General features: G+C 33.7%; 3 protein-coding genes and 1 long non-coding RNA gene across 5 annotated transcripts; 2 read left to right on the top strand and 2 right to left on the bottom strand.

Annotated features, from left to right (window-relative positions):
• Window positions 1-3,220: 3,220 nt before the first annotated feature.
• On the top strand, window positions 3,221-6,192 carry LOC140882823 (3',5'-bisphosphate nucleotidase AHL-like). The gene is made up of 3 exons (XM_073289034.1): window positions 3,221-3,663; window positions 4,635-5,322; window positions 5,658-6,192. The coding sequence occupies exons 1-3, from the start codon at window positions 3,288-3,290 to the stop codon at window positions 5,959-5,961; spliced, it is 1,368 nt and encodes a 455-aa protein (XP_073145135.1). The 5' UTR covers window positions 3,221-3,287; the 3' UTR covers window positions 5,962-6,192.
• Window positions 6,193-6,838: 646 nt separating this feature from the next.
• On the bottom strand, window positions 6,839-11,511 carry LOC140885496 (secretory carrier-associated membrane protein 1-like). The gene is made up of 13 exons (XM_073292481.1): window positions 11,243-11,511; window positions 10,370-10,435; window positions 10,017-10,130; window positions 9,855-9,917; window positions 9,499-9,532; window positions 9,102-9,224; window positions 8,302-8,364; window positions 8,123-8,216; window positions 7,775-7,820; window positions 7,625-7,692; window positions 7,479-7,527; window positions 7,288-7,353; window positions 6,839-7,161 (listed from the first exon to the last, which is right to left on the bottom strand). The coding sequence occupies exons 1-13, from the start codon at window positions 11,297-11,299 to the stop codon at window positions 7,075-7,077; spliced, it is 930 nt and encodes a 309-aa protein (XP_073148582.1). The 5' UTR covers window positions 11,300-11,511; the 3' UTR covers window positions 6,839-7,074.
• Window positions 11,512-12,983: 1,472 nt separating this feature from the next.
• On the bottom strand, window positions 12,984-18,661 carry LOC140880359 (uncharacterized). 2 transcript variants are annotated; one of them, XM_073284723.1, is made up of 16 exons: window positions 18,337-18,661; window positions 17,443-17,531; window positions 17,144-17,251; window positions 16,967-17,002; window positions 16,767-16,877; window positions 16,478-16,561; window positions 16,258-16,376; window positions 15,835-15,936; window positions 15,248-15,364; window positions 15,105-15,170; window positions 14,802-14,868; window positions 14,488-14,541; window positions 13,900-13,989; window positions 13,723-13,749; window positions 13,563-13,589; window positions 12,984-13,412 (listed from the first exon to the last, which is right to left on the bottom strand). In XM_073284723.1, exons 2-16 carry the CDS (start codon window positions 17,500-17,502, stop codon window positions 13,236-13,238), a joined length of 1,245 nt encoding a protein of 414 aa, XP_073140824.1. In that variant the 5' UTR covers window positions 17,503-17,531; window positions 18,337-18,661; the 3' UTR covers window positions 12,984-13,235. The 2 variants fall into 2 exon arrangements, with proteins under 2 accessions (XP_073140824.1, XP_073140825.1); XM_073284724.1 differs by having other exon boundaries at window positions 15,105-15,167.
• Window positions 17,284-18,117, top strand: LOC140880360 (uncharacterized). The gene is made up of 2 exons (XR_012149632.1): window positions 17,284-17,372; window positions 17,408-18,117. It is a non-coding gene; the product is annotated as an uncharacterized lncRNA (long non-coding RNA).
• Window positions 18,662-20,402: the final 1,741 nt, after the last annotated feature.

Genomic DNA, 20,402 nt, shown 5'->3' with positions numbered 1-20,402 from the left:
TAAAATTGCGGAATCAATTTCCTGATTATACAATCAAGAAAATAAGACTTGATAATGCTGGAGAATTTACTTCCCAAACTTTCAATGACTATTGTATGTCAATGGAAATTACTGTTGAACATCATGTTGCTCATATTCATACACAGAATGGATTAGCTGAATCATTGATTAAACGTCTACAATTGATTGCTACACCAATGATTATGAGAACAAAACTCCCTATTTCTATATGGGGACATGCAATTTTACATGTTGCGATATTAATTCGCATCAGACCAAGTGCATATCATAAATTCTTCCCATTGCAGTTTGCATTTGGTAAAGAACCAAATATTTCTCATCTGAAAATTTTTGGATGTATGGTGTATGTGCCTATTGCACCACCTCAACGATCAAAAATGGGTCCTCAAAGAAAAATCGGTATTTATATCGGTTATGATAGCCCATCAATCATTCGATATCTTGAGTCTCAGACAGGCGATATGTTTACAGCACGTTTTGCTGATTGTCATTTTAATGAAGAAATCTTTCCAATGTTAGGGGGAGAAAAGAAACACATCGAAAAAGAAATCACATGGTATGTGTCATCATTGTTACATTTGGATCCTAGGACCAAACAATGTGAGAAAGATATACAACAAATTGTGCACTTGCAAAGAATTGCAAATCAAATGCCAGATGCATTTGCAGACACAAAAGGGGTAACAAAATCATATATACATGTTATAAATGTCCCTTCTCGAATTGAAATCCCAAAGAAACAAATTGAAGACACTCATGATGTCATAAAACGCTTGAAGCTTGGAAGGCCAGTCGGTTCCAAGGATAAAAATCCTCGGAAAATAAAAGGCATAGAGAAACACGATGATCATAAAATAGAAAATGGTGTGCAAGAAGAAACACCTGATGATGAAAATATTCTGTCAGAACCACAAACTGACGAGAATCATAAAATCTTTATCAATTATATTAATACTGAAAAAATATGGAACCGAAAAGATATAGAAGATATTGATGAGATATTTTCTTATAATGTGGCATGTGACATCATAAATGAGAATGAAGATCATGAACCAAAATTTTTTGGTGAATGTAAAACTCGGCATGATTGTGCAAAATGAAAAGATGACATCCATGTTGAATTATATTCGCTAAATAAACGTAATGTTTTTGGACCTATAGTCCTCACACCTGAAGGTGTAAAACCTGTTGGATACAAATGGGTTTTTATTCGAAAACGAAATAAGAAAAATGAAATAGTCAGATATAAAGCTAGACTTGTTGCACAAGGTTTTCTCAAAGACCTGGAATTGATTATAAAGAAATGTATTCTCCTGTTATGGATGGAATTACGTTTCGATATTTGATTAGTTTGGTAGTGTCTGAAAATTTGGAAATGTGTCTTATGGATGTTGTTACAGCTTACTTATACGGATCACTTGATAGTGATATATACATGAAAATCCCTGAAGGATTTAAGATGCCTGAAGCACAAAGTTCAAAACCCAGAAAATTTTATTCTGTGAAATTGCAAAGATCATTATATGGGTTGAAGCAATCCGGCCGAATGTGGTATAATCAGTTAAGTGAGCACTTGATGAAAAAGGAATATGTAAATGATTCAATATACCCTTGTGTTTTCATCAAGAAAACAACATCCGGATGTGTAATTATTGTTGTATATGTTGATGATTTAAACATCATTGAAACGAATAAGGAAATTCAAGAAGTTATGTTGTACTTGAAGAAAGAATTCGAAATGAAGGATCTTGGACAAACCAAGTACTATCTGGGTTTGCAAATCGAACAAAATGAATGTGAAATTTTTTTTTTCACCAGGAAAATTATACAGAAAAGGTCCTTAAACGTTTTAATATGGATAAATCAAATCCATTAAGTACTCCAATGGTTGTAAGATCATTAAACATAGAAAAGGATCCATTTCGTCCATGTGAAGATGATGAAATTATTCTTGGTCCAGAAGTATCATATCTAAGTGTCATTGGTGCCCTTATGTATCTTGCAAATTGTTCTAGACCTGATATATCTTTTGCTGTAAATTTATTGGCAAGATTCAACTCATATCCAACAAAAAGGCACTGGAACGGAATTAAACATATATTTCGTTATCTACGAGGAACGACAGATTTGGGACTTTTGTACTCAAAAGAAACCAATCAAAGTATCATTGGTTATGCTGATGCTGGATTTATCTGATCCACATAAGACACGTTCCCAAACCGGATATGTATTTACTCGTGGAGGCACCGCGATTTTTTGGCGTTCACAGAAACAAACACTCGTAACAATTTTATCAAATCACGCTGAGATTATTGCGCTATATGAAGCAAGCCGTGAATGTGTTTGGCTAAAATAAATGACACAACATATCCAAATTTCTTGTGGATTATCAGTGGACAAGAAGTATGTGACGCTGTATGAAGATAATGATGCATGTATTGCTCAAATGAAAGAAGGATACATCAAAAGTGACAGAACCAAACATATCTCCCCAAAGTTCTTTGCCTACACTCAAGAACTTGAGAAGAACAAAGTTATTGATATCTTTTACATTCAATCAAGTGAGAACTCATCAGATCTCTTCACAAAGGCACTTCCGACGACAATATTCAGAAAGCATATATATAACATTGGAATGTGCAATCTACGGAATATGTGAAGAATCACTTGTGTTAACATGAGGGGGAGTTTACGTGGCTGCACTCTTTTTTTCTTGCTATGATTTTTATCCCACTGAGTTTTTTCTAGTAAGGTTTTTAACGAGGTAGTATAAAACACGTAATGAAGACAGTCATCATATCACGATCATCATCACAAGGGGAAGTGTTGAAAAATATATTATTATTATTATTATTATTATTATTATTATTATTATTATTATTATTATTATTATTATTATGTTGAATATTGAATATTGAATATTGAGTTGTAAAATGTTGAAAATTAGTGTGTGATGATGTAAATGATGATGTTTTAATTTTTGGACTAATATCAAATGTGAATCTATAAATAGGTCTTCATTTGTGATGAAAAATACAATTGAGTTGAAAAAAAAATATTATAAAATATAGAGTTTGATATATTTTAAATTTTAAAATTTTTACTTTTTACCATAAATTTTTACTTTTTCACGACGTTGTATTCATTATAAGATTTATTTATTTTTATACACATCGCCAAATCAAAGCATCGTCCGCACTCCGCAGGCGGCGCACAGAATAGAAAGTCAAGAAAATCCTTCCACTGCTGGCGCAAATTCTTTCATTATGACTGCCCCTTTCAATTCCCACGCCGGTCTCCCAATTGCTTTAAAAAACACTTCCACTCCCACAAAGATTGGATTTTTTCACTCATACTTACACGCAAACCCTCGCCAGAGTTCAACCAACTACCGGTGGGCCAGCATTCCTCGTATTAACTGTAGCCCGCAAGCCATTTTCCCTTCAACAACGGAAGGACATTACGCTGAGACATTGAGGTTTGATTCAATGGACGCGGACGAATACGCCGTCGAATTGGAGGTAGCAGTGAAGGCTGTGCACATGGCATGCTTGCTCTGTCAGAAAGTTCAAGAAAGCTTGCTTTCTAAGAACAAAGATGTTGTTCAATCCAAAGATGACAACTCTCCGGTTACAGTGGCTGGTACTTATTTACATTCCTGAAAAGGGTTTGTTTTTGTTTTTCTATTTGATTGTCTTGTGATCGTATTTTGTGAGAATTTCATGTAAATGGGTTGTTTTGATTTTTTATTTTTTTTTTGTGATTCGTAATATTTGGCTTGTTTGTTTGTTGTTTTACTTGTTTTTAATTCTTACTTCCAGTTTCTTAGCGCTGACGGCACCTCATTTTATTGACTTCTTCTTTCTTTCCTTTTTTTCCTTTTTTTTTCTCAATTCGTCAACTCTGTTCAGGTTTGTTTTTAATATTTTGTTGAATTGGAATTCAAATGGTTTACACATGCCGTAGACCGTAGTTATATTATTTCTTTATTTGGAAATTGTGAACAAGTTAGCAAGAAATCTCAAAACACAATCTACGAAATTGAATAACAATTATTTAGTGTCATATATAATGATAAAATATTGTGTCGAAACACAGGATCATGTAAATATGGAGTAATTTACAGAAGTCGCATGAAATTGTCAGAGAACTACTTACTAGTTATTCCCACATTCAATTTTCTATGGTAAGGACTACCGTGGGGCACCTTTTGAAAATCAGAAAATGTATGGAAACTTGCTAGAAAATGGTTGAGTTGATTTATTCTTTGCTTCTATTGGGAGAAGAGAATTTTTTACATAACCAAATATTGTGCAATCCGCAGAAGATTATGATATAAACTTGTTATTGATTGGCTATCTCCGTGGTGAGGACTACTTTTGTCCATCTTACTTGCCTACTTCCCTTCATTTGGTAAGAAGCATAATCATGATCCTATATGCTGCTTTTGAAAGAAAAGATGCTGACTCAAGTGCATTTGCTAATCTGTACGAGTCGCAGCCTTGTAATCATCAACTATCTTTTTCTCGGCTGATGTTAGAAGATGCGACAATGTTTTTCTTATCAACCATGATTTTGGATTGGCTATTACCACGATTACTACTTGTGAGCAGATTGGAGTGTTCAAGCAACTGTAAGCTGGGTGTTGTCCAAGGCTTTTGGCCGTGAAAATGTATCAATTGTTGCCGAAGAAGACATTCGAGCACTGTCCAAGGCCAGTGCAACTGGTCTACTAGAAGCTGTAGTGAGGACAGTTAACACGTGTCTGGCTGAAGCACCACGTTTTGGACTTGGAGCACCAGCTTTAGTTTTGAGTAGTTCAGAGGTCTTAGAAGCCATAAGTAGATGCAACTCTACTGGGGGACCAAGCCGAAGGTTTTGGGTACTGGATCCAGTTGATGGTACATTAGGATTTGTACGTGGAGATCAATACGCGGTTGCTCTGGCTTTGATAGAGGATGGAGAGCCAGTTCTTGGAGTTCTTGGATGCCCAAATTATCCGATGAAGAAGGAATGGTTAAATTACCATAATGGCTACCTTAGTACTTTATCTAATGAGACCTCAAAGACATCAGGATCTCGGAATAGAGGGTGCGTGATTTATGCAAAGAAAGGCAGCTGTAGAACATGGATGCAGCCATTGCTTCATGAAGAAAAGCCATTAATTTGGCCAAACTCCGCTAAGCAAATTCGAGTTTCCACTATTGATGATCCCGCATTGGCTACTTTCTGTGAACCGGTGGAGAAGTCTAATTCAAGCCATGCCTTCACTGCTGGACTAGCTCATAGCGTTGGACTAAGGTGAATGCTTTTCTTAACTCAAGAAGGAAAAAAAAAAAAAAAAAAAAGGGTGCTCATTCTGGCTGGGTTCTTTCTTAGTTTAGTGCAATCTTCACCTCCTTATAGGTGAAATTAGTTTACAATAGTAGGAAATCTTTCCATGACTAGATCAGGATCAAATCTGCTCATAGATTCATATATAATATGATTTTAGAATTCTTTGATTTCTAATCAACCTTTAGAATCTAGGAAACCCTTTCAGTATTCAGACATCTAAGAACCAATATCATATAGCTGCCATTGTTTGTACCATACTTTAGTTTGCGTGGAAACCTCACTGTTCGCATCAACTGCAGGAACCAACCATTACGCTTGTATTCGATGGTGAAATATGCAGCCATAGCGAGAGGAGACGCCGAAATATTCATGAAGTTTGCTCGATCAGGTTACAAGGAAAAGATATGGGATCATGCAGCTGGTGTTGTTATTATTCAAGAAGCTGGTGGTGTCGTAACTGATGCCGGAGGTCATCCACTCTGTTTTTCAAAAGGTGTGTACTTAGAAGGACTTGATCGAGGTATAGTTGCCTGTTCTGGATCTCGCTTACACGAGAAGATAATCGGGTCCGTTGATGCCAGCTGGAATTCTTCTAGCCTTTAATTTATGAATCCTGTATAATTGTAAGTTTGTTCCTACACTATCAGGAGCATTCACATAATTCAGAAGCATGGATTTGAGACTAAGTGATCATGTATATTAACTGTGGTCTTGAATACGTCCTTTACAGAGTTTCCAACCTCCACACTAATGGTTGGATACTTGGATGAAGGGGCGATTTTAATGTGTATACTAAGAAATATTCATAAAATTTATAATAGATGAAATCTTATACGTTGATGTAAGCAATCTTTGTCGATGTTGATCTAAATCAATGACTTCATATGTATTAATAAATCGTCGTTACATATACATTTGGGAATGGGATTAAGACCTTGAAATAGTGTCTCCGCATATTGCATCAAATTTTCCGTTCATCAATACAACCATCATTGTTATTTCAATTTTTCATCATTCCTCGAGTCAATTCTATTATCACATCGTTTCTGATTCAAAATATAGTATAGTTTCAAAGATTACAACTCACAACGTATTATTATATATATAAAAAATTATATAACGTCTATACATTCAATGATTTCTCCTTCAGTTGAACAATATCATATATGCATCACAACAGTTAATTTATATAACTATTTTTCAGATATCACCACAAATAATTAAGAGAAACCCCTTGTTTTCAGAGTTCATGAGATCCTAAGTTTAAAGTATCGTCTAAATCATGAATCTAATGATTTATATTTTAACACATAAACATAATTAATGTTGAAGAGGTAACATGACAAATCATTGAACCATTAAATTGACAATTAAGATAATACTCTTAAGTAAATTGATTAAAACAAAAATGAAAAAAACGCGAATAAATATCAAACTAGGATGGTACAAACAATAATAATTTAACAAAGCGACAACTATATGACTCCAAAATCCAGTAGGGTATATAAAAACTTCGTATTCCTAGTCATTTCACAAAATAAAAAAAAATTAAATTAAATTAAATTAAAATCACAATCGCAACAAGTGAAGAACACTCATTATACATCATTGAGCTTTACACAGACAAATTTCCTCTTCAGAACCTCTTCCCTCACGAAATTGCACAGAAAACTATCCCAAATCAACGGAGTGGAAAAGATTTTCTCGGATGACACGTTAGAATGCTGCCCTAAGGGCACCCCTTGCAGCTTCGCGTTTCATCTCAGCGGCTTTACCACTGCCTCGGAAATACATGTATACTTGCTGAAAAACAAGAAAGCAACAACAGTTATACATATTCTATCATGCCATGGTGTTCTCTCGATAATTTTAAGAAAATCGATACAACAATACGAAAGAATTAAAAAAAAAAAAGAGGACATGTTAGACCTGAATAACCCAAATGCTGAGAACAGACTCGAGGCAAAATAATCCGAACCCAATGAAGTAGAAAATCTAAAACCAAAGAATAAAAAAGTTAGTACCAAGGAAACATATTTTGTAAAATCGTGAAACTAGGATAGTGCTACAAATAGAGTCGCATCCATAAACAGCAAGCATCTACTGGAGATTGAACTTACCCCAACCAAAATATGCTTTCCTACGAGGTCAACAGCCGGAAGAATACCTCTGAACAGACGCAATTAAAACGTGAAGGTAATAAATTGAAAAGGCTAAAAAGTGAACTTACAAATTAAATGAAAAATATAATAGAAACTGAACTCACGCCAGAGATTTTCCTCTAAAAACTACAGGAGGGGCAACAGCAGCAAAGATACAGAAGCCAATGTGAAGCTATAGATGGATTAAACAAAAGGTTGTCATTTAGTTGGTAGCGAAAGATAGAATGTCATGACAAGAAATCGAGAAAACTTACCATGTAAAACATGAAAAACCATCCAAACTTCATAGCGCTTTCATTTCTGCAATATACACAGATGGTATGTTAAACTACAGAGATCAGTGATTTTTCATCCATTCTTGATACCAACTGTAATTCCTTGAGCTATAATTTCAAAGATTATTCATGATTGAATGAGATGCTAGTCATTGCACCATTAATTCTTGCCAAATACTAAGAAAATGTTAAAATAATACCATTTAAGTCGCACAACGAGTATTTTTGCACCTATAACCTTCTGTTTTTCCCATGTTAAATACAAAAGGAAATTATGCAAATTCAAAATAGTACATGCTGGTTTTGCAAAAGAACGGATGAACGCACCTAAAAGCACGGTAGAGTGGACGATACCATAACACATAAGCTCCAGGAACCCCAGATATGAAGTAGATAATGGCAAGAAACCATATCTTCGCATCTAGAAGCCAGGAACTGAAGTTAGGAACATTGAATCCAAAAACCTGCTACAAAATAATTAATAATAATAATACTTGAATACAAACCTCCCTGTTTAATCCACGCAGTAGTCACAGCTATCAAATTCCATAGAAGACAAAAGGAGAGTCCTATCACCACAGATACAACATCATTACCAGCTACCATTAATATAAGTCATATCGGAAAGATAAAGGAGGAATCTTAAAGTTCTAACATCTAAAGACACTTAAAATCTTTTGAAACAGAAGGAAATTGCACATTATAAAATTTGACATAGGTAACCAGTACAAAGTAAACCAAAATCTCCCGAACAATCCTCTATCAAAAAGTATTTACGGCAAAAGAAAAATGAAAAGTAAAACATGGGAGAAAAGCAGTCACCCTTGAGATTGCACCAAAATTTATGCGTACACTACTTTTATCTCTATCAATGTTTTTGACAGGCTTTGATAAGCAAGCTAAGAACGAATCTAAGCAGAGGTATTTAATCGATTCTGAAAGTAACTCCCGAATGAGTCAATTTTCTGCTTAAACTGTGTCGGCAACATAAAGAACATAAACCTTGTCAAGCACAACTGATTGCAATCTTAAATATTTCAAAAACTTTGTTGTGAAAAATAATCTGACACTTCAAGTTGAGAAAGTAAAAGGTCACCCAATCAATGCTGGCAATATCTTTAGCATTTCCTTACACACGCACATTAACAGACAAGAAGCTTTCGGTTCAGTAAAAACAAACCAACTTTCTATCCTCACAAAGTTCTATAATAGATTTTATTGAGAGAGAACAATCACGAAACCAAAATAGCATAGTTGCATTGCATAACAAGAAAACAAGAAAGCTTCAGCTCGCAATTTGACATACCCAAAAAGGTTGTGAAGGCGACATATTGCAGCTTCTGCAGATGAATTGGTATTTCATTTGCGATATCATGGTGGATAATAGGAAAAAATGGAGGCCAGTTTTTCTCCTCAATAACTATACCAGCTGTAAAGAAACCAGAAATTACTTGAGACATCCAGAAAATTGCTGTCACTCGTAAAAGAAAAAAACATGACTGTTATCCCATTTTGAGGGGTAAATTCAGACACGCATCCTGCAATTTATGTACCTTACACAATTTTGCTATGATGGTAAAAAAAAGAAAGGGTTTATTAAGTCTATCTTCCTAATTAAACAAGGTAAATAGTGTTTAGTGGTTGATAAAGTGCAACGGGAGAGGAAATAAGAAATAACCAGAACACTAGAGCAGAGATATTACCCCGTGCAGCAGCCTCTTCTTTCCGTTTTACTTCCTACTCGAGAAAACAAAAACAAATTTCTTACTCTTCTTCCAGACAGAAGTAGGAAATCTGGATTCTTTAATAAAATATGCAAAATATAAAAATCGCCGCGATTTGATTTTCTGTAGCATACAGAAACATGGCACTACCAATTGAATGGTTACAAGAAAGCAGTAAACTCATAAAATTCTCAAATGGAAATGTCATAATCGTCTGCATTTGGAAACGTCTTTTTCATAAAATTTGGAGGCAATGTTATAATTGCCTCATTTTGGAAACATTGTTGAGAACCAGTGAGTAAGATGAAATGTATTGAAATCAATGTCTTACAGACCTGTTCCCTCCTTTTCAGTTCAGCTTCCTTCGCCTGCAGCTCTCTCTCTTTCTTCTTCAAATCCTGCAATTGAAATTTACTTTGATTAGAAGATGAAGTTCAAGTATCAAGAACCACAAAAGAAACAGTGAGATAGCATGTTCAACAAGTAAAAAGTTGCACCGCAGCACTATCAAGAGGAATATCAACGGGGGCAGTAGGATTGTAGAAATCAGCAGGTTCTGGAGGAAGGGGTGAAAGCCTTGAGTTTGTCACCGGAGGAACACTACCGGAACTCTGAAAACAAAGAAAAACCACATTCAGTGTAAAAAGAAAACGTCTTTAAAGATATATGATGTGTGACAATTCATCAGACAAACATTAGTAAAAGATTGCAAGAGAAGAGAACACAGCAAGCACTAGATAGACAAGTGATCTAATACACTGAATCTCGTTCCAAGTCATGAATTAAGTATCTATAGTCACCAAACTTGTGTGAGACCCTTAAGCAACAAGTGATATAAAGATGAACCAACCGTCGTGTAAAATGCACCACCGCTGAAATTCGATTGACCAGTTCCTTTTCCTCTAGCCCCTCCATCCTAATTTCAGAAAACAGAAATATCAAATGAATACTTGCTACCAACATAATAAAGGCTTTTCAATTCTATCCCATTAATAAAACTAACCTACACATATCAAAGCGATTATAGTAAGAACTAAATAAGCTCAGACCAGAATCATAAAGCTGCTTGCTCACATTAACATCAATATCTTTAGGACAGTTCTCTCTTCTGACAAAGTTTGACATAAAATTTTGGATGTAACTTGTTAAAAGTAGATTAACTAAAAATTCAACTAGCAAACTGTTCAGTCGCGTAGAATCATGAAATGCTTGCAGATGTCTGCAGTTTCCCGACCCAGTCCTCTACTAGTTTTTCCACTTTTCAAAGCTCCCAGTAGAAGCCAAATTTCGAAACTGCAGCAACTGAATACACCCAAGCCACTCAAGCTACCACTTCCATCAACACATCATTAGCCGCTACCTTAGTGAAAGCTATCAAGAACCACCCAAATCATGGTAGTAACACAACTAAAACCCTAATGGCACTGGCCACTTCCAAATTTAATTCTAGCATAAATCTCATGTTGGAGAACCAACTACAGGCTTCAACTTGTAATCTTTTCCAATCTCACACGGAAACTCATTCATTCCAACCATTAAGTCAACCAAACTAGTACCTCCGATAGCCGGGACCAAACCCACCAAAACAATAGTCAACTCACCACAAGGACTCAACTTTATCAAAAACCCTCGTCCAATTCAAACTCCCCAGTCCCTCAATTAAAGAGGGAAGCCTTTTCGTCCACCAAAAAATACAGTGCAAGTGTTTATACAGAGAACTTACAGAGAATGGATTGACTTCTTCCTCATCAAAAGGATTGGGATCGTAACGGCCGGCCATCCGATTGACTGAGGTGAACTAAAATTTGATTGCGGAGACTATAGTCTATAAACAAAGATTTGACGGTTTTTTTTTTCAACACTAAATGTAAGATTCGAGGGTTTCCAGATCTACGAGAAATGAGAAGACAAACAGTTGAAAAACATGGGAAAGAGAGCTATGAGGCTGAAAAGATTTCAAGACACAACAAATTCCTGGCCGATGCAGATAGATCCTCTTTTTATTAATATTTATTTTATTTTATTGAAAATGATTAAAGAAATATTTTGCAAAAATAATTTGGAGACAAAAACATTTGAACGCGTGATCTTATGTTGAGAAGGTTGTCTATGGTTTATTGCTATAATAAGTATAAGGTAGATTTCAACCTAATGTATGTGTATTATCTCAATGATAGATCTAATGTTTTATGATTTGTCATGTCAACAATATTAATTACGTCTATGTGTATAAATAAGAACCATTTGATGCATGGTTTGGGTATTATATATACAAAAATATTTGTATAATGCAATAATTACAAAATCACGATAGAAGAAACTCCAATATTGTGAATGATGTATACTCTGTAATTTGTGAACCATAATACCATATACCGTCTTAGAAATTTTGACTCCAGTTGTCACGCATGTACCAAGAGGATTAGTATAAATTAAAAATGTACTATTCTAAAAAAATTTAGAATTATTTTGAAAAAAAAATTATAACATTATACTTCGAGTAAAAAATTTTTAAAAAAAGAGTTGTAATATTTATTTTTATTTTTAAAATAAAAATTCGCTTTGGGACTTTGGGGAAAAGAAAGCTGCGCACTAATGTTTGAAAAATGAAGAAAAAAAAGTGACAAATTTTGTTAACTGTCGGAGAAAAAGTGTTCATTCTCTTCTAATCAATTAAAATGACTATCATATTAAGAATATCATTTAACACAAAAATATGTTTGGATCTTTTGCGACTTAGATTGGAAGAGAAAATATTAGGAAGTTGGAAGAAAATACAATAGAAGAAAATGTAGAAGAAAATGTAGAAGAAAATTTTTACCTTTTTCTTTTCTTCTATTTCCACGGCTTTTCTTTTTTCTTTTTTTCTTTTTTTCTTTTTTTTTTTTTTTCATTTCCAGTTTCCACCATATTTTGAAGGAAAATTTTACTCTACACTTGGAGTGCGAGTATTACAACATAGGTTTAGTTGGATAAATACTTTAAAAATATTTTTTGTGTTTTATAAATTTTAAAAACTTAAAATACGTGTTTAGACAAAAAATTTGTAAAAAAAATGTTTTTTAAAAAATGTTTTTCAAATATAGTTTTTTAAGATTAATTAATATATGTGTTTATGATGTTTTTAGCAATCATAGAAAACAAAACATTCTACTTGTAATTGTAAAATATTTATATAAAATAATTGTCCAAACACACATTTATTCTTAAAACAACTTTTAAACAGTTTATAAAAGTTATTATAAAAGCTTAACCAAACGAAACCATAGATGTTGGAATATTATGAAAGGGTGATCGATTCATTCTCATAAAGATGAAAATTCCTTATTTAAAAAGGGATAATATAGAACTCCGAACCATTACTTTCAATTCATACCAACTAAATCCTCAAACAGACACAATAGCATGAATAAACCCCGTGTACATCTTTGGTTGCAGAAAATTGTAAGAACTGATCAAACCAATTGGCCTTCCAATCCAATCAAACATAGCAAAATTTGAAAATCAGGATGGCACACTCCACATGAATAGAATAATTAATTAAACACAAGATGACCATTAAAAGAATAAAATAATTACGTGGGATTTATTCTATATTTGCCTAACAAAACACAAAAATCATGAGGTTTAAACTTACTTAATTGTTGCCCACCATGACAAATGAGAATCTAATTTCTAAGTTAAATCTTGGGCCACATTAGGAATCCTATCACATGTCAAACCTTTGATTTTTCAAGAGAATTTTCTGGTTTCGCCCCTGTTTGAAAAGTTTTATGCATTCGACTACGTCTCCAGGTAGAAGCAAATGGATCCACCCATTTCTTGTCCTCCTTCACAGCTTCTTCCCATCTCTCCTCAAATTTTTGAAGTTCTATAGTCGACTGTCTCCGAATCTGCACGACGCGAATTTGAAGCTGTAAGTTTATATTTAAAGCATGTATTATCAAAGAACCAGTTTGTAGTTAATTCCCACAAAAACTAGCTAAATTTCCAATAAACCAGTACAATTCAAAGCAGAAACAGGGTCGTCTTTCGCATCTCACCTCTGATCTAACGTCCACGACGTGCCTCTGAATGTAGGACAGGGAGAAAAAGTAAATGAAACAAAAAAACCACTTAGTATGGAGGATGAAAGAAACCTGAATGGGGGCGAAGTGTGGAAACAGAACAGAATAGTAATTAGAGGCATTGGAAAAGCTATACCTTCGTGTTCATTTCCTGATTTGAACCCTGCACAGATGCAAAAAAATATAAAAAATTGAACTCGGGAGACTGGAAAATGGAGATGCAATGAAAAGCAACTAATACTACTACTGATAAATAAATAGAGGCCCCTTGATCGCGCCAAGAAATTGAAAAGTTGATGCTTAAAGAAATCACCTTCCTTGCTGGAACTCCTCCTAATGTTTGTATACTCTGATGCACTATATATTCACTATCAACTACTCCCACCTTCCTTGTTCGATCTCCCTGCATGTATCCAAGTCCATACAATAAAGGACGTTAAATAAAGTCTGATGAACATTTTTTAAGATAATTTCAAAATGACATCATCGAATATCAAAGATAAATTATTCGCACAATTGCGCAAAATTGATTCCCTAGAATGTAGTTTATGATGTCCTGCCTTGCTTTCTTATTGAAATTTAGGACCCAGGGCATGCCACCATAGCAACAACCATATTGAAATTTAAATAATTAAATTATAAACTAACCCAAGTTCATGTTTTGATGACCAAACCACAAGGTAATCATGGAAAAGTGGGGACAATCGATACCAACCAACACCACCCTTAAAAATTGGTCCAACTAAAAAATTATAGGAATCAAACACATGACATTAGATCTTTTTATCAATTATACAGACGAGCACCGATAATTTACCATAAAAATAATTAATGGTAATAATGCGGTTCATATACTCTAGCACAAAGAGAGTATGTGGAAGAAATAGAAAAAAAGGTTTACCTGCGCACAATAGCCAAGTTTCATGTCAAGCCCCCATCCATGGACAAGATCGTTCTGGCACCAAGTTAAAACTCAGTCTTAGATTATGGAAATGCAATAGAAATATCATATCTTTGTATGTTGGAAACTCGAATAGTACATGCAATTACAATCACTGTTCAATAATGCAAAAGTCCACAAGAGGGACTGCAATCGTGAGAGGCAGCAGGTGGCCACAAGATTGTAAAATAGTTGCCTTTGCTATGGATATTGAAGGAAATACAAGCAGCTACAGAGTTTTCTATAGTTGTTCAGAGAAAAGCATAAAAATGAACCTGTATCAAATGCCAGGCACAATGCCACGCTGTTCTTGAAAACACGGGAGCCATTCCTTCAACAAATCTGAAATTTGAGATTATTAGCATACATCTAAGATCTGCAATAGCAACAGCTCTGCTTTTTCTCATGGGATTTTTTGTGCTCAAGTTACATGTTTGACAACATTATATTGGATATTTTTTAAGCGCGCATTCCAAAAAAAATCACTGAGCATTTATACATAGTGCTACGGGGGGTAAGCATGAAGGATAAATAAAGTCAATTCTATTGAGGATTGTGTACAAAAAGATGGTGCCTACCCAGTACAAGGCGGCCCCTCACTATCATCTGAACACTTGTGACTGCGTCGATTAAAATATATTCTTCTGCCATATTGAAATACATAAGTATTAAAAAATCTACAGCCAAATTCCAAATCACATGAATACTGAACCAAACTCACCGGTGAAATTTTTTCATCATTTTCCTTACTGTAATCCTATGATGTATGCCTGTAGAATTTGGGTCCAAAGCTGGCTGCGATATCTCCAGTCCTACAGATTTCACAATTTCCAGGTACCTAAATAGAAGGAAGTTAAAAAATAAAGGGTAAAAAAGAACACTAATATAAGGTTTAAGCACAGTAAAAATGCAAAAAGCCTCCTTATCTGGAAGTTGAATCTAAGACTCTATGATATGACCACCAAGATGGAAGTTGGTGCATGTGATGAACATCATGCTGGTTCAAAAGGAAAAGCGCACGACTTGCTTTTATTAAAGAAGAATAGATAATATCTTTAGTTAGTACAGTTCTCATTTTGACAGAGACAATGTACTTTAAATTTGATGTCAATAGTTTCAAAATGAATTATGAATGAAAGTTTTAACCCGCAAGGAAAAGTAGTACATATGCCATTAGGCAACCTCAACCCCTCGGAAAAATAGATTATTCACAAGTTGGGTTGGGATCTTTAACTGAGGAAAAATTACTTAATCCAAAATTTTGGATAAAATAAATTACATAAGAAGTTAAACTTGTGATGCATATACCTTCCAGGGTCAAAATTCTCTACTCCCAAATCTTCATCCCAGAGAAATATGTAATCATAAATATACACTACATCCGGGTGTAAAAAGCGTTTCGCAAACCACCTGTCCATGAAAAGATCACCAATATTAACATAACATAACAAAATTCGATTAAGATGTAGTAAAGAAACTATCAGCGTCAATAAAACAAACCGAGACTCTGTGAGTCAAGAGACAACTTAGTGGTGAAATCCTTATCAACATCCAATTCAATCTATCCTGGTATTCAATTCATTCAATCATTGTCAACTTAAATGGCACATTTATTATACAATCCCTGATATGATGGCAAATTCCATAGGCCACGACCATATATCCTTCTTGAGTCATGTACTTAAATCCTATGAAGAATTTCCATTCAGAACAGCAAATGGAAAGAATTACCATTTTGTTTGGTTATGAGCGACTATATGTACAGCTTCCCTACTCCATTCCAGGTCCCACCACCCGTCCAGGTTGCCATCGTAATGGAACAAAATAATTGTAAAATTCTTCGAAAGAAACTGAATACAAAATAGAATAGGAAACAAAAGAAGTAAAATCATATAGATGTAAGAGATCAAATTTATTATACACAAACATGCATTGGGTATTGTACTAGTACCTTTTGAACAATTGTATTGACGTTTTGTTTTTGTCTGACTCCCACTGCCATTGCCAGCAAATTATGATAGTTTGTAAAATTGACCTGAAGATTAAGAGGACATGCTCATTAGAGTTTATATTCACCTTTGTCAGAACCACCTAATCCATCTGAGTATGTCTGTCAAACTTCATTTCAAATGCCATCAAATAATCAGATGAATCAAAATATGGCCATTGAATAATAGATCCCCAAGCAAATATCATAAAATTGGCCTAGAGATGATACAGAAATCCATGTAACATTTTACCTTAGATTTGGAACTTCTTGTTCTCCATAGAGGCTTTAACTCTAGGTCTGACCTTGATTCAATGATACCTCGAGGTAAATTATTCAAACTTTCGGTAGCCACATCAATGTCCTACATCAAAGTATTAACACCAACTCAGTGCGGCAACGGTAAATAAACGCCTTATCAAAGAATGAAAGAATATAAATGTGGATAATTACCTTTAACGTAGAGAAAAGATGTAATTTGGACTCCATCTGACAAAAACAAAAGTAAGAAGATATTTGGTGAAGGACTTCCAATAAAAATTTCAATTGAATCAAGTTTTGTATTTATAGTACTCACTATGATTCATATTCATACATGACAACTAAAAACAAGAAAACTACGCAACACACCTGCATCTGTTGATACTGATAATTTGTGGCCCTATAAAGTACAAACAGCATTACTAAACAGAAAGCTACAACGAATGGTAGCTGTTTCATCTTCGTGGCACTCCCTCGCTGCAGTTCCATTTACGAGTAATGGGTTATTATTTCAACAAATGATACTGATTTTAAAAAACTGTAGATATTAGTTGCTCAAAATTAAAAAGCAGAAGAAATAAATTCAGATCACTTATCAGTTTTTTTTTTTTTTTTTGATGGGGGGGTGGGGAGGTTGTGGGGTGGTGTGGAAAAATCCAGGCTACTACCATGTCAAACAAGAAATGCCATTTCTTCAATTGCCAACTTCGTAGCTCGGATGCCTTCATAAGAAACTATGGATCTTGTCTCATCACAACTGAAATTGGTGAACAGATATATATCATGCCAACCAGTTGCATACAACTCCGAAAAAGGACAACTACAAGCCACTGAAATTCTAAAAAATTCGCATTTTTAATTCTAACCATATCAGGGCTCAAATTCATATGGATATTTGACAAAAGTCGTTAGGGACACATTAAAAGCTTCGACATCCTAGTTCAAATACACAGAAAAAAATTGGAAACGCATCGCAATTCGCGAAAAATCAACTTGACACATCTATATCATCCTACCTGGCAAACTCCATATTTTTTTCAAAATGCAATTCAAAAGTTATGATTAAATGGGACTTGAAATTGTGGCATGCAGGTCTTGTGAGCCGTGAGGAGCTCCTAGAGCTTTTTTGTTTTCTTCACGTATGTACACACGCGGACTAATGACGCACAAAATAAGTAATAGATATCACAGACAGTGCACAGGATATTCATGAATGATTTAAAGCAAGTAAATTGTGCATCATATTTTCACCATCACCCGAAACCCAGATAAAAAAACAATTTTAGATGAAACTAAAAAGTTCAGATGTGAAGAGCATGGTCTCCAAGAATTAAACGAGAAAACCTGAACCAGTAAGCATTTTTAATCAGATTTGAGGGAGACAATTCTTGTTTATTTTATTTGATCTTTGAGTTTTAATTAAATGAAATCACCACAAATTTACCATTAAAGAACCGTTTCATTCCCTGAACTTATTATCTTTAAATGAACTCCCAAAGTCATTAATCACACAGACAGTTTCAAGAAATACAGAACAAGAAAAAAGAACAGAAAACGCGTACCTTCAACCCACAGATTCGACTATTACTATTATAATTAATCCAAAAACAACAAGTGGTCAAATCCCAGATGAAAATACAACTCCATTCAAGTATCACTCATATTGTTTCTGAATTGAACGAACACCAAACGTAATAGTTCAATATCTTCTCAAGAGAAGTATATATACAGATAATTTCTTTAGTATATTAACAGCGAATTTCTGCGTGTTAAAAAAAGAAAAAAAAAAAAAAAAAAGACTCGACGAAGGCGAGCTGGGACGGAATCGCCACGTACAAAGCGGAGAGAATATAATAATACTGAGCGGAAAAAAGTGAATATTGTCTGTGCAACGAATTTGCAAAGATGAGAAAGAAGGCACCAAAACTTAAAACTAATAATAATAATAATAATAATAATAATAAATTAAAAAATAATTAAAATAAATTATTTTAAAATTGCAAAAAAATAATAGTAGTGCTCTAAAAAGTTAATAATTAGTAACAAAGTTTTGGCCATAATTAGGTATTGCATGGGAATATAGAAGAACTAACCATAAGGATCTCACCTTCAAGTGGTATATATGTAATAAATGCGATGTAATTAATATAATTTTTTTACTTTTGCATTCAACAATATGTCAAGAAACAACAATAGTTGTCGCCTTACTTTTGTAAACTAATCCATATTTGTTATTTCAATAAACATCGAGCATTGCGATGTATCACAAATTTTTGTTTGTTTTCGTTTTATTATAATGCTTGCAATAAAAGAGTGTAGAAATTTAATGAAAAAACTATTAGATATAAAAAGTTGAGAATATAAAAGTTTGGATTTTATATTAAATTTTTTTTAAAAAAAACTGTATATATAATTTGATGATTTGGTTAGGAGAGAGTAAGTGAACCCACTCGACCTAATTGAGGAAAAATCTTTGTGAATTTGGTTAATTTTAGTGACATGATTGCTAGCTTTGTGTGATGCATAATTAACTTAACTAGGAAGACTAATAATTGAGGACCTAATTTGAAGGTTTGTCAAAGGTTCGGATGATTTGGAAGCACTTTACGGCAATTTTAAATCTTGGTCCTAATTTTCATTGGATTTTGAGATGGACAAATACATAATTAATGTATATTTTCAGTTTGGTGTTTTGAATGATCTCTTATTTTTTTCTCGAGATATACATTAAATAACATAATAATATGAGTTGAACATCTTTAATATAAAAATAATATTTTTAAAATTAAAAATACTCCATATTTTAGTGAATAAGGTCAAATGAAAAAATTCGGCTCACGTGAAAGTTTTTGTTTAGTTCGGAAGTGGTGATAGTGATTTGGTGATGTTGGTTGCTAGGGAAGGCTTGAAGTCGGTACAATTTCGACTTGGACTATTGTAAGAGAGTCCAAAAGTTACAGTCTCCGAGGAATATCATATATGTTACTGGTATTGGTAATTAATGTTTATTCTTAAAAAAAAATATTTTTGTAATAATAATACAATAATAATGTGGTGACCTAGGTCTTGTTTTAGACACGTTCCCACCATGCAAGATGGTTTTATTATTATTTTGCAGCCAATTTTATTTTTTGTCCCCAAACAAATAAAAAATAAAAAATAATAATAATTTGATGCAACTACTACTCATTAATAAATAATTAGTCAAACTCTCATCCAACTACTACTAGCAATTATAATAACGATAATTGCGAGCATTACTGTATAGCCATTTTTTTTCCTGAGTATAATTGAAAAAAAAAAACGTGTGACCGAGCAAAAGCGATAAAAATGATCGCATTCTTTCGTTAACGAGTTTTAAAATTTCGAGTGTAATATTTTCAAATATCAGTTAGAATACAAATTCTTAATTTTGGTGTTTTTTTTAATACCAAATATGTTGATTTGACTAATAGTTTTTCCAGCACTATTTATATAATATTAGCTAGAGCAGCATACGCTGTGTGTGCATGATAAAATTGTTTTTTTTTTTAAATACAAAAAATATTGATAAATCACTCTATCATTTAGTTACTTTTGATAGAAAAGATAACAATGAGAAATTTTTAATTTAAAATTTAGTCATATC

This window comes from Henckelia pumila, chromosome 2 (assembly GCF_033568475.1).
Source record: "Henckelia pumila isolate YLH828 chromosome 2, ASM3356847v2, whole genome shotgun sequence".
In the NCBI taxonomy this organism is placed as follows: domain Eukaryota; kingdom Viridiplantae; phylum Streptophyta; class Magnoliopsida; order Lamiales; family Gesneriaceae; genus Henckelia; species Henckelia pumila.
This window is presented reverse-complemented; position numbering and strand designations above follow the sequence as displayed.